Below are 18,794 nucleotides of genomic sequence, written 5' to 3' on the forward strand. Positions count from 1 at the left end.
TTCAGGTTATCTGCACAGCCGCAGCACCTTCTGTGCCATATGGACATAGCCTTCAAATCCTCCTTTAAAACTAAGGGCTTGATTCTCCTATGATGCCTAGTATAAATGAGAAATAGCTCACTTTTATTAATGTAAAATATATTGTGATTGAATGGAGAAAATTAGGACCATACAAATCAGGACAAATGTTTATCACTGTGACTCTACCCAAGACATTCTCAGCCTTGTCAGGTTTGCATAAAGGTTGTGCTTCCGATCCAGGGAGTAAACAACCAATGCATTCATCTCTGATTAATTAGATCAAAGGATGGTGTAAGCCCAAAAGAAATCGTCTACTTTAAAAATGACATTGATTTGGCAAGAGAACATTCACTTTTTGTGGTTGCTTCAGCATTGCAGATGAAGAGAAGGATGTGCAAATAAAGAGATCTGTTCTGCCATCTGTAGTTTAAGTTCTCCCTGCCAATACCACATGTAGCTTAAAGATGTTTATTAACTGGTAACACAATTTTGCATGGACCTATTTACATCAGAGACATTATTATGAAAGAAGGACGAGTGATAAATAATAAGCTGGCATTTTACAAAATACTAAAAAAAATTAGTTGACCACCCTATCTGTCTCATAAGGCAGGTCATATCATCTGCTGTGTATGCCACTTTAATTTAAAGAGACAGAATGGAAGTTTCTAATTCAAAGGAGGAATATTTGTTAGACTATTTCTTCTGGGTTCATTTACTGGTTGGATTATGTCCTTCTCATTTTGAATGCACTCTGGATGAAAACTGTCCTTTCCAGACAAGCCATTCAAATATTATTCTACATTCCAAAATTATTCTGAGGACTTAGGTTTGGAGAAACTAAGAAGGGGGTCCTTGAACATTTTCCAGGTTTTTAACTGACTTTTAATTTTTTTATTTTTTTTTTGCAAAAACTGTTTGCTTTCTGCAGAATTTTTTTTGTCAAAATATTTCAGCCAAAAACTGAAAAGATTGAAGCCCAAAACTTTGTTTTTTGTTTTATTAAAACTTGAACATTTCCATAGCAGAAAATATCAGACTAGTTTTAATTAGGAGCATCACAGCAGATTTTACCTACTTTCATAAAAGGGTTATTGAACTGGGAACCCAACCCCCACGCCCCCCAAAAAATCCAGAACTCTACACAAAGTCATCTTTGAATGAAAAAACCCTATATTCTCTTTGAACACACATTTTGTAGTTCCTTAGAATATTTTTCTGTTTACTTAAAATTTAAAGGTGGGTTGGTTTCCAATGGTATTTTTAATGATAAGCCATATAGATAAGTCTTGCACACAATTTCCTAGCTCTGCTATATATAAATACAAACTGAGTATGTCAGTGCCTTGAAATAAATGTTTTCCTCTTGCAATAATAACATTAAGCTAACCAGCCAAACATTTATGTTAACCTTGTGGTTCTATCTGATTGGGAACTGTTGTGATGAGTGAACCGTTTCCAGAAATCCCTGACCCTTTTGGCCATGATATTGGTAGCTGACAACCCTCTATAGTTCAGAGCACAGATCCATACACATATTTGATTATGACATGCTGGAATCTGAAACTAGTTCCATTCAAAAGTCCCTGCCTGCATGCACATCAGGAAACTTCAGTTTGTCATAGTTAACTTCAAGTATGTGGATGGTCCAGTAAGTTCGAATGAGACTGTGCTTAAAAGCAAGGACTTAACTTGCTGTGCTCAGGGCCTTGTATGCTATACATTTTATTTCAAGTTTAGGGGATTCCATGAGTTAAGTATTCGGTATTATAGAGCATTATTTTTATTACACCGTGAAACCTGATAATCCTCACAACTCAAAAAGCACCTTAGATTTTTTATATATGACAGGGGGGTGGGTGGCAGGGCCCCTTCAGGCCCAACCCTGTCCCTCCCGGGAATTTGGGTTCAGGCCACTCTCCCTCCTACCAACCCCCGTCCATAGTGGCCCTGTCCCCTCTTTGGGGCTGGGTTCTCTCCCCCCACCCTCACCCCTGCTGCTTCAGCCTTCCCACCCCTGGTCTTTCCCCCCATTCCAGAGCCAGGCCTGTGTCTGCCCCCACCCACCCACCGCCCACCACTATGGGCCTGGGTCTGTGCCCCCTCACCCCGCAGCTTTGGGCCCAGACCTGCTCCCCCCTGTGGCCGTTGCCACAGCCATGCCACCACCACTCCGTGCCTCCAGGCCCAGTGGTGGTCACGGGCCTGGGCCCAGTGTTGGCCACAGGCCCAGCAGTGGCGGTGGGTACAGGCCTGGCAGCAGTGGTGGTGGGCCTGGGCCTGAAGGTGGCGGTAGGCTCAGCGGCGGAGGTGGGCATGGGCCTGGCAGGACGGCTGTGGGCAGAGACCCGGTGCGATGGCAGGTGGCAGCCGCAGGGTGGTGGCTGCAGCTACTGGTAACCGCCCCCTACCTTCTCCTCCCCCCACCTCCCCTCCCTGCCAGCTCTTGTTGCGGGATCAGAGGGGGTGCTCTGGCCCCTGGCTCCAAGGAGCAGATCGGGGGGGGGGGGGAGGCTAACTCCGGCCCCTGTGCTATGGCAGGGCTCCAGTTCCCACTCTTCCCCTTTGCTTCCAAGAAAGGATGGGGGGCTGGCCTGCCTCACCCCTGCCCCGCTCCAGCCCCTCAGTCCCCACTGTCATGGCAGCAGTCTGCTATCTGTCCTGTCTGTCTAGAGCACTGTGATTGGATGCTGAGACAGCCACTCAGAGCACGAATAAAGCATTACAGACAGACAGACAGAAAGACAGACTAAGACTTTTATAATATTAGAATATATACGTATACAGATACACATGCACCCACACACATGCACACACACACACAAACAAACAACCAGATCACTTATTCCTTTAAAAAGAAGTCTTATTCTGGGAGATCCCACTTCCCTCTCTCTCAGAATAAGAGTTCTATTTAAAGGAATAAGTGATCTGTTTGTATTATTGAATACTTCCTGAATAGGTCAAGCAGTTGGTCAGGAACTCTATTCATATATGACATTAAAAAATTATGAGTAGAATGTAAATCTTCGCTTCACCACTTTGGTTGATTGAATGTTTTGGAAAGCGCTCATATTATTTAAGAGAAATTGTTTTAAAGGTTTGTTTAAAAAAGAAGTATTGCAACACATCCCCCTTAGTAAGAATATTTTCATAAATTATTGAAGCAATGCATCCAAGAAATGGCATTTAAAGGCTGTGTTAGCATATCCATTGCAATTTCTCAATTTCAGACACTTATATGGTCTCTCCAGGTTGAACATTCATTTATGGAGGTTCAATCCAGGCCTGACTTTTAAAGTTACAGAGGCCCTAATTTTGCCCAAGTTACTCATAATGGGTAGTACCTAGTTTGCAAGCTGAAATCATTTATGGAGATTACCTGACACTGGGGATTAAGATGCTACTAAATACACAAGTAAAGGTGACCAAGCATGGCTCTGAATGACTGGTTCTTTACAGACAAGTTTTCTTTTTATGCTTAAGAATCCTCGTCTGTGCTCAAATCCCTGTTTATATCCATGTGGAATTTTACCCTGAAAAGGACAGGAAGCTCAGGCCTATATTTCTGATTGCAGTGGTGCAATCTATTCAATTGTTGTTAATTTAATTTCATTTTTAATTGTTTTTCCTATCTGTAGGAGAAATAAGAAAACAGTAGACGTGTGAAACGTTTTATGTAAGCCTTCATATAGGTAACATGATATACATTAGATATTTATATATACAACCCAGCAATGTAATGTATGATTAGGTTTACTAATGTGCTGCTGGTATTTTAAAAGCTCCAATTTTTTTAATATATCTGGTGTTGGGTATCATGACTGTATCAGGATGCAGAGGTAAAGTTATGTGTCCCTGGTTTCCAACCTAGGGGTATGCATGGTCTTGCTCTTGGTTTTTAAGTAGTATATGAGATATACCAGTGGAACACAGGACTTGCCAGATAAGGTCTGCCGAGTTCAGCATCCTGTCTTCACCAGTGGGCCGTACCAGATGCAGTATTACCAAATCTCATGATTTTTGGCTTTGTTCTGAAAGTCTGTGCTTCAGGAATGTGAAAAACTTAGCTCTTTCTTTTATCTATCTATCTATCTATCTATCTATCTATCTATCTATCTATCTATCTATCTATCTATAGATAAAAGAAGGAGCTAAGTTTTTCACATTCCTGAAATGTAGACTTCAAGAACAACACCAGAAGTCATGAGAGTTGGGAACACTGCAGATGGAAGAGCCCCCACAGCAGAGAGATGCAGGATAGTGCTTACTAACTAAAGATTGATGCAAATTCAAAGCATGAGCTTGATATCCCTTCCAAAACACTTTTTTTAGAACCCACTCCTGATCCCCCCGCTTCCCACCCCCACTAATAGCCAGGAGTTAGGACGGTTGGGGGAGAGGTAGAAATCTTTCAGTTATGGGCTTTGATTCTGAACTGTTTCATCAGTAGCATGGCAGATGGTAAGACAATATCAATGGCTGCTGTTACAAGTAATACCTATGCATTAACTCCACTCTTCCCTGGAGGAAAAACATAAAAAAAACCAAAACAGAACAAAAACAACAAGCAAGGCACTTGGCATGCTTGCTCAAAAAAATTCCCTAGCCAAAGCAATTAAGTTCAGATATGACTCCTTTAGGGACATTAATGTTCTGCTGAATCATTTTTCATCTATTGATTATTCCTGTTGCAGCATCAAAAATTTAACTTCTCAGAGTTTAATTATGGACCCTTATTTACATTGTGCAGCGTTTACTGATGTGAATTGGCCTACTGAAGCCCCAGTGCAAGGCTGGGAGAACCTGAGATGATTATATCTCGGCTTAAGCAGTCTATTTTGGAAGCCATCCCTGCCACATACTCTTTGGTCCTGCAGCTGTTCCATGAAGGACGTTAAAAGGCAAATACAGTGAAGTGTTTGAAATTTATCTAAATAATATTTGTACTAAATAAAATGCGCTTTAGGCTGTGATGTGGCAACACTAATTATTAGTGAAAAATTGTTACAGTGTAAAATATTGTGAAGGCCTTCGCCTAGATCAAGGGCCAGTATATTCAAAATAACTATGGACAAATTAACAGAAGCAAGTTAAAAGCTGCTCCGAGGTAACTTTCCATGTACCTTCTCTTAGCCTGTGGTAAGTGAAGGCTGGCCCACAGTAAGTTACCAGTCAATGAAACAAGGTAAGTTGCTGTGGTTTAGCCTTCTCTTACCAGGTACTGGAAGGTATGTGGACCATTATTATGGAACATCAGTAAGATCTTGCCCTGATTTAAGTCACTGTACCTTGTTCATACCCTCAGCTCTTTGGGTTCATAGCAGTTTTGCAAATCTGGTTATAAAAAGTTATAATAGAAGCTGCTGAGTGCTGAGCACTTTTTTAAACTACATCTCAGTTGTGGGTGTTCAGCTTTAAACAACTGCCCTTGAGCTCTTTGGAGAATCTGTTGTTTGATAAGCTGAATTTCCCTTCACAAAGACTGCTACATAGGCAGTCTCTATGCAAGAAAACAATTCTTGGTGAAAAGCATCCATCCTTTTTCCTTGAATTAATCAGTTTAGGCATTTTTGGTCAGCTCTGAGATCAGTCACTTTGAGTCAATTATTTTAGGAGTAGCCAGAGATTTTCTATTTTTCAAGAATCATTTTTAACAATCAGTACTGCCCTTAGTGTACTTACTTCTCTTGATTATGAGCTGCATCTCTCATGGATCATTCCTACGTTTTATAAAGTGAGTAATGGAGGAGAGAGAATCTCTGGCCCTAAATGTGTTCTTTCCAGAAATTTCTCCCAAGATTGTTGATAGTCTTGCATTTTCAATTTGCTTTTTAAAGGCCCCTGTCTCTTTCTTGCATTATTAGCATGTGTTGTTCGATTTGCTTCTACTAGTTATCATTTCCATGCGTGTGTTACTATTAGGAAGGAAATGGTATTTGTCTGTGAAAGAACTTGACGGTAATGTGCTGCTATAAAGGGAAAAAGACATTGCAAATTGTGTGCGTCAGATTGCAAGCCCTTAATTTGCAAAATTCCAAATGAATTTTAGATTAGGTTGTAGGAGCAGGCCTTACAATAACATAAGGGAGGTTTGTTTAAAATGTTCGTGTAGTAAGGTGCCCTCCAGGGTTTGCTGTGAAGCTCCTGGGTGGTCCCTTCAGCCCTTACTCACTCTGGTCTCTGTGGTCAGTCACCCCTTCATTCGCTTGCCACACCTTAATGTGTATAAGGGAGGACTTCCCAATGTGCTCTCATTCTAACGATCACCAGGTGTCTGTGGTCATTGCCTTATGGGCTAATTGCATGTTTTTTTCCACCCCTACACTACTACTCATGCCTTGCAGGTGTCATTACTCACTGATGTTCCCTCCAAATAGCCTGTCTCTGGCTTCTGGACCTCCTGGTCCCACACCCTTGGGCTCCTGCACTTTCTGCTCGGCTCTGCCCTTTTTATCGATTTCTGCACACCCTCCTGGGCCCTTAGGGACCTTTTCCCACCCCTCCAGACTGCTGCTGACTACTCTCCAAGTTGGCATTCCAGGGTTGCACCCATCCTGCTTAAGAGATGTTCCCACGGTAGCCTCCAGGATCTTACTACCTATTCCACTCAGGGTCTGAGCTTATATCCTGTCTAATCCCAGGCCTCTCCTAATCAGGTGAGGCTCTCATTAGCCCCATTTGCCATCTGTTGGCCGCTTTCCAGGCTGCCTCTCCTCCTAAAGTGGCCAGTACACTCATCATCCTGCCACAGTTTGATTCTGAAGTTTTCTGAAGTTTTGTTATTCCCATCTTATTCCCTGTACTGCTAAAAACCTAGAATTGCCACCAGACTTATACTTCTACAGACTATAACCCCACTTAACCATCATCACTTTTCCAGCCCAAAGAAATTAAGAGAAATCTCTTCTCGTGCCATTATTTCCTTTTGCTGGTAGATGTTGACAGTAAATGAACCACTGTCTACTTATGACCTGTTCCAGGAGTTGTCAGCTGTGGATACGCATACCCCCAGGGATACTTAAAAAGGCCCTAGGGGGTACATGCAGGTGGGTGGGGACAGAGTGCTGCCATGCATTATCCCACGCTGCCACGCAGGCACTGCCCACCTGGCCGGATGCGGGGTGGGGGCGGGGGAAGCTTGCACGCGGTGGCTGCTGCTGCTCCGCATCCAGCCATACGCCATCCCCACCCCCCAGTTGATGTCTGGCTGTGTGCCGCCCCCTGCTTGGCAGCCAGGGACACACTGCTCCGCGTCCAGCCACCAGGGCGTACAGTGATTCAAAAAGGTTGAAAACCCCTGACCTATGCAATTTCTTACCCCTGGCAGCAGAGAGCATAAGGCAAGGAATGAACTATAGGATTTGACCTTCCTTTACATTAATATTTCCTAGGAAAAGTCCAAAGAATTCTCAGGAATTATTTTATTGTGGCATGAAAAAGAGGAAAATGCAGAGAGGATGGTTCAGTGGTTAACTTGCTCACCTAAGACTAGTGACCTGAATTTTTTTCCCTGTTTTGCCACACACTGTATATGGCCTTTGGCAAGTCATAAAAGATATATCTAGGCAAGTGTATATAACTTACAATAGTATATAACTTAAATGCCACAGATATACCTTCTCATGTTCCAGGTAGTCTGCACTGCTCTGGGCAGACTACTTCATAAACCGGGAGCAGTATAGCTGCATCCATGCAGTACTTTAGCAGAAGGAAAGGTTTATTCTTTATTAGCAAAAGGATGGGCTAATTGGCACTGTCACACATCTCTGGCAATTACATGGATACACAGTTTCCAATTTAGGAAGCAGCCCTTTTGGCACACAGCAGTTTTTTTTAAAGGTACCAATCTGAAGTATGATAAATTTACTATACAGAGATAGCCTTATTCCCTCACTGTGCCTCAATTCTCCCTTGTAAAATGGGGATAGTGATTCTTCCCTACTACACAGGAGTGTCATGAGGGTAAATACATTACAGACTATGAAGGGCTCAAATCCTCTGGTAATAGGAGCCATTTAAGTACAGTAGCTGAATGGATAAATGTTTTAGTTCCTTTACAAAAAAACTGAACACATAAAGAGCAACTTAATTTTGAGTGTGTGTGTATAAGTCCTTGGATCCTTATCAAATTTGGTCCATTAAGATGAATATGTCAAATAAAAACTGTTGTGTTAATTTCATTACATCAGAAGGCAAAAGCAAAATCTGTAAGAGAGAAATATTTTCAAACCTCAAGGAGAGTATTAGAAATGCTGCAGAGGAAAAATAACAGCAAATGACTTGCCAGAGCACAGCTAACTATAACAGAGTTAAATAACAAATGGGGATATCATAAAGAGATCAATACATAGAGGCATAGAAAATAGAGATGGAAAAGATCTATTGGGTCATATTGTGCATCTCCTGCCAGGATACAATTGTTCTCTACAGTATGTTCTCAAATTCTTTATCCAGTCTAGTTTTAAATTGCCCAAGCAATGGGACTTCGACTACTTCCCCTGGGAGTCTCTGTCACAGCCTGATAGATCTCATTGTCAAGAGATGTTTCCAGATATTTAACCTAAATTATACTCAGTTTCAAGCCATTAGCGCTAAAGTTTCCTCCTTGGTGTTTATATCTTTGAAAGATATGCAGATTACCATCGTAACACTTTCAGTGTTGTTTGGGAAACCTAGCTGTGTTTCTACTGTACAAGGCAAAGGGATGTGTATGTATGAATAGACAGTGACGGGATAGGATTGTACTCTTAAATACCATCCTCAAACAGAGCATCCACAGTTGCAACTATCTTCACTTCATGGCAGATGCAGAGCCTTCACAGCAGGGCAAATGACCCTGGGCACAGCGTTGCGCTGCCGTGGTTATGCTATTCCAGTACCTGGGCTAATTCAGGTATCTACACGGCACAGTATTCCCTAGTTGAGATGAACTGAGCAGGGATATGAGCCACGCTGCCATTGCTCCAGCAGGCGTGGGTGAAGGCCAGATTCTGATCACCTGCCAAAAGAGATGGTTGCCTTTTGGGAGAGTTGTTTCACCACACCCTGCCCCTCCTACATACGTTAGAGCAATGGTTTGGATAGTGGCTGGGAGGGAAAGCTTTATCTTTTGGTCTTTTACTGTTTCTTATGTCTGCTCTTAATTTCATGACTATTTTTCTCTGAATTCTCTCCAGCCCTTTATAATGTGCCACTCAGAGAATAGCATCCCTTCATAGCAACCCTCAAGAGCAACAATTAATTTCTAATACATGATCTTTTTAAACGCCAGGATGACAGGAATCTAAGTCTTGCCACTTTGAATGTTTTGGCACTTGTTTATTGTTTGATAGTACTTTTAATTATATCTCAATGTGATGTTTGGCTGTGTTTAATTAAATAAATGTTTCATGCCACAGCACTAGAAGTTACAATTACATTTACAATTAACACTGTGCTGGCTAAATGAGAAATATTTTTCTTCTTTAAAAACCTTCCTTCAAGATGCCTTCCCCCCCATCATTCCTTTCACTGGTTTTAAATGCTAGCAAATCCTTTAGCTCCAGCCCCGTCACATCACTTTTCTGTACCTTAGAGTCTTGCTGCCAGATGAGAACTTTGGACAGTGGGATTGGGACCTTCCCTCTCCCAGACTCAGGGAACCGGTCAACGGCACGACACGTTTCTAAGCAAGAATTGACCTTAGAAACTGAAGTCTTCACGTCTCCTGAGGAAGTCCTTCCTTCAGCTCCTTCGGTGAAAGCCAAAACTCTCGAGCGAGAAGTGCCTTCCACGCCTAAGAGCCAGGGATCTGTCGAAAGCATAATGAGTCATTCAACATCTGATCCTACCATGACAGCCAAAAATATACAACCTTTTCAAAGTCGCCTTCCAAAACCAGCCTCCTCAGGTAAAATGCCAATTACATTGGAAATTAGATTCTTTATGTCCTAACATCTGTTTCGATTAGCAGAAGTCCTGTAATAATGACATTAGATAACAGGAAAAGTTAAGCAGGTAGCTGAAAAGATTCCTTATGTGAATATATAAGATTAACAAGTTGGTGACCTGAGCCGCATGGAAAATTTGTTATGCATAATGCTTATCTTATCTGGTAGAGAAAAAAAAATGTATAAAATATTAAATCCCTTCCCAAGAAACAATATTTGACTAAAAACGTAGGGCAGGCCGGACAGTCGGCTTGAAAAAGAGTGGTGGATATTCATCAGCTTTCAGGAATAATCTCTACATTTGCTGCCGGGAATAAAGAAGGGTCATGTTGTGATATTAAAATGTGAAACGACAAAAAAAGACTTGCTTTCAAAATTGAACTTGGACTACATTGCAATTTGGACTCCGTGCATAAATTTGGTATCAATGAATGGTTGGCGATAACCATAAACGTTTAGTCTTGTGATAAGTTGCTGTGTTGTACAAACATATGGATTTACAGTAACATAAAATATGCATTTTAATGTAGCAGCTGAATGTGCATAAACTATTAACATATAACACAGTAGTCAACAAAGGAATAAGAGGCATGTAAAGGTTCTACTACAGTGCACATATGCATATAGTTGTAAGCGTGAGGTTGCAGCTGTGATGGTTCAGAAATTATGTGAGGCAAAGATTTCTTAGGTGATATCTTTTATTGGCCCAGCTATATAGTTGGCCCAATAAAAGATATCACTCCAAAAAAAATTTGTGCCTCTCAAATGCATTTACAACACACATAGCTTTACATGTGCACATAATTTACTGTAGCAAACAGTGTGTATGTGTTTTTAAAGAACTATTACTGAAAAATACACGACTAAGAAAATTGATGTTTATCCCTCAAGAGCAGTTATCTTTAAAACTGAATGCTTTTCTTACTCAATATGGAAAATATTGTAAATAGCACAATTGTTTTCACTGGTAAAGGAACAGAAGTTCATTGTCCAGTACAGTATTATGTATTCATTTCAAGATTGGGGCGTTATGTTCTTCAAAAATGAATATAAACTCAGAGGAAGTATCAGCTTCAAAAAGTTTCCATTTAAAAAAATACCAGTAAGCACCTGAGTATACACACACATGCACACACACACGCACGCACGCATACGCGCGCGCACACACACACACACACACAATGCATGGATTAGCTTTTAGATCTTTTTTTTAGCGGTTTGTTAGAGTAAAATGTTTGTTGCAACTATGAGCTGATCCTAATGTATTTGACTTGCATGTATCATTTTTATCTGTACCACACTGACAAAGAAATTCGGTCCCCTGAAGATGTGAGGCTACACAACAGATTTAGCTTTATGTAAGGACATCAAGCGTGTGTTCCACTAATGAACTGATGTTTAAATTGAACCTAAATGTGAAAAAGCTCCTGTTATACATTCATGAGAATTTACAAAAGAGCCATTCAAATTAAATATCTTGGAATTTAGTTGATTTAGAAAAAATTCCCAGTCCTGAAATGCAGTGGTATAATAGAGTGCAAACACACGTCATAGGGTTCATTTCAAACTCCCTGGTCATTTTGCATCAAACCTAAATAAAAGATATTTTTAATACATATTATTTTTTAAATAAATGTACCGTTAATTAATGGCACAGCTGAGAGAAAGTCAGAAGAGAAATCTTAGTTATAGATTATATGCTACATGCTTGAATAGCCACATGTGTGACCTCAATTCAGCAGAGTGCTATGGAGTACACTCCATGATTAAACACTGTCATTATAACAAATTGAATAGAAACTGCAAGCATTGAATTGCTTCGTAAGAAGTTGGTAGCAGTAAGATTGTTCTGATCTTAATGCTAATATTCACAGTGCCAACCTTTTAAGGTTTGCATCTTAATTAAAATGTCATGAAGAGATGTTAAAAAAAACCACCCAGTATACATCAGATGGTGAGGTCAACTCATTCTTCCATGGAATATTTTCATCTGACCCTTCTTCCTCTCACTTCCTCTCCAAAATCACAACTCTCATTTTGTACCACAATGCGCTGTTTATTTTCTGACATTTTAGTTGTATGTTGTATTAACTTAGTAAATAAAAAGACTAGTTGATTTAGAAAATTTCTCCTAGGAAAGTATCAGGTCTTTTTATTTTTGTTTCAAAACACAAGTTTGCTTTATTCCTCTCTGTCAGAATACAAACAGAACAGATCCTACAATGTTATCTAGGAAACAGGTATTGCATTTTGTTTCTCATTTGAAAAGCATTTATATTTTAAGACTCAAAGAGGGGATTTAAACTACATCTTTCTCCTCTTCTCTTGCTCTTGGGGAAATTAGATTAGACTCGTCCACCTTACTCACAATAAATTCTTCTGTATTATACAAGTTGTCCTACAGAGGTGAAAGTATATTTGACTGACATAAAAGTATCAGAATCTGGCCCCAATTTGGACACAGAATCACACTTGCACAAAACCAATCGTTACTGTTAACGCAGTGACAACTAGATCTGGAATTTAAATCGTCTCTTTTTAAAATCAGGAATTATTAACTTAAAACAAGATGGACAAGAACAGAGTTCTGTATCTTCAGCATCATTAGAGCAGACCGAAAAACCAGTGGAAACCAAGAAGATTCTTCCAGACTGGACCAGCAAGAAAGCTACTAAATCAAAGGTATACATTTAAATGAATGCTTTAGTTGCATTTCATGGGATACACTGTAGTCTAAACACAGCATTTAACTGTAGAGTCAAAAATTGCTAACAGTTTTTAATACAGTGAACAATTGACAATCTAATAATAATGGTAATATTTACCACATATTCTCTCATACCATATTCCTCCATAAGACATGTACCTTGTTTTTGGATGGTAGAATGAAGAAAAAAAGATTTTTTCAGAGTCATGGCCTACTATGTGACATAGATTAAGTCTTCTTGGATAGTGTCCAAGAAGTGGGGCGTCCGAGAAGACAGTCTAAAGACCCTGCTACACATGCAAATTAAAACTTGACACCTTTTTGAGGTCTAACTTTTTGTTGTGTGCTACGTACTATACACATATAGGTCTCAGGGTAATTGCACATTTAACCAGTTACTTGTACAATACCTGTAACATACACAGGGGTCCTAAGTGAGGCAACAGAATGTCCTGATATGGCTGGACATCAACAAGGCTAGGTCTGAGACTCTTGCAAGGGCAGTAGCAAGACTGTTACTTCTTTCAGTGAATGAGCCTTATGATAAGTTCCAGTAAATAATAATAATCAACCCAAACCACAGTCCTCATCAAGATCCTACTGACTGCGTATAGAGCTCACTTCCTGTGAGCTAACACAATTGTTGCTTACAGCATAAGATACAGTGCTCACCCAATAGCTACTACAAATTCCTTAGCAGCTATAAGAGGGTTAACACTGGATTACAGGGTTTCTGCTTGCTAGGACCACCGAGAAATGGCAGGCATTTTGTCAGTGTTAGAACACAGTGTCTGCATACTTCTGTTCTTCCCATTTTCTAATCCAGTTAAGAAAAATGAGTTTTCCCAATTAAGACATGAAGCTGAATTTTGGAGGGCTGATAGGGGAGAAGGCATGGGTGGTATATGAATATATAGCACATTTCATCAGGGGACTTCATTTTTATTGTTAACTCTACAGTCCACAAAGCTATGGTAGGTATTTTATGTCATGCTTAACAAACATTCATTATTGAATATTATCCCCAGGCATTTTGTAGAGGTCAAGATGCCATAACAAGGTACACTGTTTCTTTAAGGCTAGGTATAGACATTCAGAAAGCCAAAGCCCAAACTGATTCAATCTCTAACCTGCAGAGATTGATTCAGTCTCTAACCTGCACAGGTTAATCTAACCTGCATAGATTGAACTGATCTGCAAGTGAATAGACATTCATTTTTGATTCTAGAAATGCATGCACATATCTGCAGTAGCTCAGGTCAGCAGGCAGGGACACTAGAGCATGCCCTCCTTTCCCTTCCACACCAGCCGCAAGGCTAGAGGGAAGCTGACCCACAGGGGTGTGGCCAGGCCCTGGCAGGCTGCTCAGGATGACCGAGGAAGTGTTTAAACCCCCACCCTGGCCTGCAGGGACTCCAGCTAGGGTGTGCCTGGAGGGGAAGGGAGAAGCAGCCCCTGCCAGGTTTGTCCCCTGGGGGGGAGGGGGCATGGCCAGACACCAGCCTAGGCAACATCTCAGGCAAAGCAGGAGCAAGGAGGTGTATTAAACTCCCCTGTCTAAGGCAGAGGGGAAGGGGGAATCCCTGCTTAGCAGGGAGTGCTGGGGGAAGCCCGGCAGATGCCTGCAGTCTCTGCCAGATCTCCAGCCAGGGAGCAGAAGGGAGGGGCCAGCTCTGCTGTGGAGCAGAAAGCCCTACCCAACCCAGAGAGCATGCCGGGATGCTGGGGGTGTCTGGTTTAACTTAAACCAGTAAGGGGTCTGGGATGGACATTGCATAAGCCAGTTTGACCCAAATCAGTTAAGTCTGATATTACGTTCAACCAGACTGATCTCAAACTGGTTTCAGCCATTTTCAGACTAGTTTATGTGCACTGAACATTTGTTCTGTTACAGGTTTAAACCAATTTCTGATCACTTAAATAGTTTATGTGTAATGTCTGTCCCTCACTTAAGAGTTTTCCTTTGGAGAGTTAGGCCTGTTTTTTTTCCCAGGTCTAGCTCTGCTTATTTATATGAAGTGAGTGTTTGGCATAGATGTGATATGAAATTAAGGTGAAAGGGAAAAACTCTTTTTTTGTTTTCTGCCTTTTCTTTTGATGAGTCTGCAGTGATCTTTCAGTCCTTCCCTGAAAACTACAAAAAAAAGCAAATGAGCAAAGCTGCACACCTCTGAATACCTTAACATACACATGCACCTATGGAAAAACTACCTTTAATGGCTACCAGGCTTCTCTTCCGTAGAAGAGCCACATCACCATGGCTGGTTGGACACAGAGAAGGTGGTAGTGGCCATTGTTAATAAGTAAAAAAAAAAAATCCTCCCTGAAGAAAGGGAATAATTAGGCAATTCTGCTCCAGAGCTGGCCAGCAACCCTCACGTTGTTTGTATTCTTCATGCCATGCTATAATTTATGCTTACTTCTGTTTCCATATGGTGGAGTCTGGAGTATTTTGTGGGGCGGTGGGAGGGAACAGGGGTTTACTGAAGCACTTTTTTCTGTTAAATCAGCTCAAACTCTTACATAGACCCAGAAGGGTTAAGTGACTTGCTTTGTGTCACATTGGCAAGGCAGCTACAGACCTTGATTGGAGTCCAGAGCTGCTGACTCTCCCTCTGGTGCTTTTGTCAGTAGAGTATGTTTCTTATCAGATGAGTAGCTGCTATTTTGAATTTCTCAGTGCTGCATGGGGAGATTCAGAGCTACTGTAAAGTGTTTTTTTTTCCTAATAGGTTTAAGAGTGCTAGGGAATTGGGGTTTGAGTTCAGGTGATTATTGTACTTGTGAATCCAATTTTTTGACATATAATCAGATCTCCAAGCGGAAATATCAGATGTGGCTTCCTCCTTTCTAGTTTCTGGGTTTCACCTACTGAGCTGCTGCCATTGCCATGGCATCTCCAGCCCTTTTCATTTTTCATTCTTTTATTTGATTTTATTTTATTTTATTTTATTTTATTTTCAGAGGGACCTGTTAAGTTTTGCATGAGAAACTTGACTTCTAGAGCCAAAAGACAGGTAGCCAATTGTGGAGTCATAGGGAGAAAAAAAGTTGTGGTGGGGGGGGAGACTGCATGCACACATGTGCACCCCCTTCCCAAGCAGGTATGTCTGTGGGGAAAGGGCTGGGGAAGGCAGATCGAGGCCTCACCCCACACAGCTGGGGTGGGGCACCGGACAGATTATCCGGGGGGGTGGCCAGCATGGAGGGGGGCGGTTCCCACCACTGCGTGCACCCTGGGAGGCATGGGGAACGTGTGCCTCCAAGTCTACACGGGGCAGAGTGGGGTGCAGCTGCAGGCAGGAGCCACTGCACGCACCCCAGGAGGCGTGGGGGGTATGTGCCCCTGGGTCTACATGGGGCAGGGCAGGCAGGGGCCAGGACAGTGCCAGGCTTTTCCAGGCGGGGGGAGCTGGACTGGGCTGTGCTCGGGACAGGCAGGAGCAGTGTTGGGAGTGGGGGTTACAGTGTGGGGGGTGCAGCCCCCACCCCTCCATAGTCCTGATCCCAGTGCCACCACCATGCTACCCGAGTATAGCCCAATCCAGTTCCTCCCCACCAGGAAGAGCCTGGCACAACCCCACCCCAGCCCACAGCTGAAGCCCACCCTGCCCTAAGCAGATCCCAGGCAACCACCCCCCATGCTTCCTGGGGTGTATGTAGCAGCCGGAGGCACTCCCCCTGGATGAGCTGCTCACAACTCAGTCCAACGCCCCACCAGCTGTGTAGTGCCCACCCCAGACCCATTCCCTCCCCACCCCTGCTGCAGCTGCCAGGCTGCCTTACATCCTTACAGCTGCCCTGAATTTGTGGGGGGCTAAGCCCATTAGCCCCTCCCTTTCCACTGCCTATGTGTGGAGTTTATTCTTTCCTCTATGGCCCTTCCAAATGCCAGGGGCAGGAAAGGGGACAGGACTTTCTGATGGCTGTTTTGGGCAGAAGTACAAAAGCCAAGCATGTTTTAGGCTGGTCATGCTAAATCATTATCTGTAACCTCTTTGCACTGAACTATCTCATCACACACTTTGTGAAACCCCTGCATGTTATCGACTTGCTATCTTAGAAATTTTTTGAGAGCTTTTAAAATTATACTTGATGGCTACTATTTACTATGAGCACATGTAAATAAATAATCTGAAGAAAGTTCATAGCCTTGGAGCAGTTTTACAGAGGGAAAGACAATCACAGAATTGGCTATGTATCAGCAGGGACTTAGCAGGATAGTAATACTGGTTATCTCCTATGTTGTAAGGAGTTTGATTCCTTGCTCCATGATAAGTTGATGCAGTTAAATTAGTAAATCAGCTTTCTTTTTTCCAATTGAACTATCTGCATGCACCAGGTGATGAGTGCAAAATGTTCTCTTTCCTATCAACATACTTGATTATTGGGATGAGCATGAGCTACCTGATTAATTGTAATGCTATTATTTGTACAGGACAGAACACTGCGAGTGTGCACGTACTCTGCCAGCAGCAACAGTGACACTGAGACAGAGACAGAGTATGAAACAAATGAGTTTGGAACCGAAGAGGAAAAGTTAGTAGAGTTAACACAGAACAACAAACAAGGTAATTGAAAATTTGTACATGGGAATTTATAGTTCTCATCCCCATCTTGACTGCAGCGGATTGTGTCTTCCTTTGTGCTATATATATCTTGTTTTCACTTTTTAACTCCACATCTTTCTTCAGATCTAATTTTCCATTATGTACTTTTTATTGTATATGAACAACTTTTTTTTCTCTTTCTTTCTTGCACCTTTTTTTCTCATCAGAAGCCTAGCTAAGTCTAAGGCTTTATTCATATATCCCTATGGTGCAACTAAAAGTCTTCAGTTGCATTATTGCAGCAATAAAGAAGTGACTATAAAGAACTTTTTTTTAATTCTTTGGTATGTTAAAATAAACCAGTGATCAAGGCCATAGTTTGCAAACCTCCCTGTTACAGAAGTACTGGTTATGCTGGTATAGTTAAGCCTGTCAGCCTCCTCATTAAATATTGCCACTGTCTGAGGACAGTACTCAGTTGCTGGAATTCACTGGGAATAGCAATCCAATAAAAAACTCAAAAGTGAATTTCTTGGGGTTATTTATTTATTGTGGTGGGCTGTCAGGCTTAGAGGCTGCGGTCCTTACTTAAGCACCAACAGCATTTTTACACGTGTAAGCACTGCAACACCAGGCATTATGAAAAGTGCCTGGTGCTGTGACACTTGCAGATGTATAAGCAGCAAAATGCACAACAGCACTGAGAAAATGGCAGTGTATGCTGTTGAACTAAAACACCTCAGAGGTGCTTTAGTTCAAAAGTGCACCACTGGCATTTTCTGTGGGCTGATGCACATCTCACCACTTTTCCAACTGCACACAGCACAGAGCAGTTCACTTCAGCTGGTGTGCAGAGTGGACTCAATTAATCGGCAGATCTCTGGTCTATCACGGGAAAAAAAGTATGTGTATAAATGCCCCAGAATAAGAAAACCACGAGCATTATTAGTACAAGTTACCCTACAGCATAGTTGAGTTTCTCTTATGGTGAGTATTCCCTGCATTTGTTAAGAGTGCAATGACGGCCCATTCAGTCCTTGGCTTCCTTGCCAGGGAGAAATGCAAGGGGGTGCATAGGTCCAGTGCAAAGTTTCTGCACCACTGAAGCCCCATTTAAGCCCTGAGAACTTAATTGAGATTTCAGTGGTGCATAGGTTTTGTGTTGTCCTTTTACGCAGGACTGAACCTGACCCAGCTGAAACTATCACCTACAGTAGATACTGCAATGATATGTGCATTTAAAATGCCACAGGCAGCTCAATACTTGAGTTAGATACACAAGTGCCATTTAGTGTCTGCCAGGAACTAAACTCAGCGTTTGGCACTTTTAAAGATAATCCATTTGGAGGTTTTTCTGCAAAGAGATTGTAGGAGAGTGGGAAGTTAAGATCACTTATATATTTAGGTCACACTCCTATAATTGTGGGTTAATCTTTGGTTATATGTCCAATGCTGCAGGTGAGTAACTGAAGCAAATAAGCTTGCCTGACATTTTTCTATCACCAATGTCGTTATGTGAGAACCCTGTTTTATTTTATTAAACAGGTGATGTCAGACAATTACCATTCTTTCTTTATCCCTCACACT

The 18,794-nt window shown here is 41.8% G+C and overlaps 1 protein-coding gene across 6 annotated transcripts in view; it reads left to right on the forward strand.

Moving 5' to 3' along the window:
• The window catches only part of NCKAP5 (NCK associated protein 5), a 702,047-nt gene that overhangs the window by 636,152 nt on the left and 47,101 nt on the right, over positions 1 to 18,794 (forward strand). For all 6 annotated transcript variants that reach the window (XM_090045889.1, XM_090045887.1, XM_090045883.1 and 3 more), the window contains 3 exons: positions 9,596 to 9,910; positions 12,499 to 12,632; positions 17,096 to 17,228. In XM_090045889.1, coding sequence (XP_089902015.1) covers positions 9,596 to 9,910; positions 12,499 to 12,632; positions 17,096 to 17,228 — 582 coding nt within the window. The remainder of the gene's footprint in view (positions 1 to 9,595; positions 9,911 to 12,498; positions 12,633 to 17,095; positions 17,229 to 18,794) is intronic.

This window comes from Crocodylus siamensis, chromosome 4 (assembly GCF_052110815.1).
Source record: "Crocodylus siamensis isolate JL-2025a chromosome 4, ASM5211081v1, whole genome shotgun sequence".
Classification (NCBI taxonomy): Eukaryota; Metazoa; Chordata; order Crocodylia; family Crocodylidae; genus Crocodylus; species Crocodylus siamensis.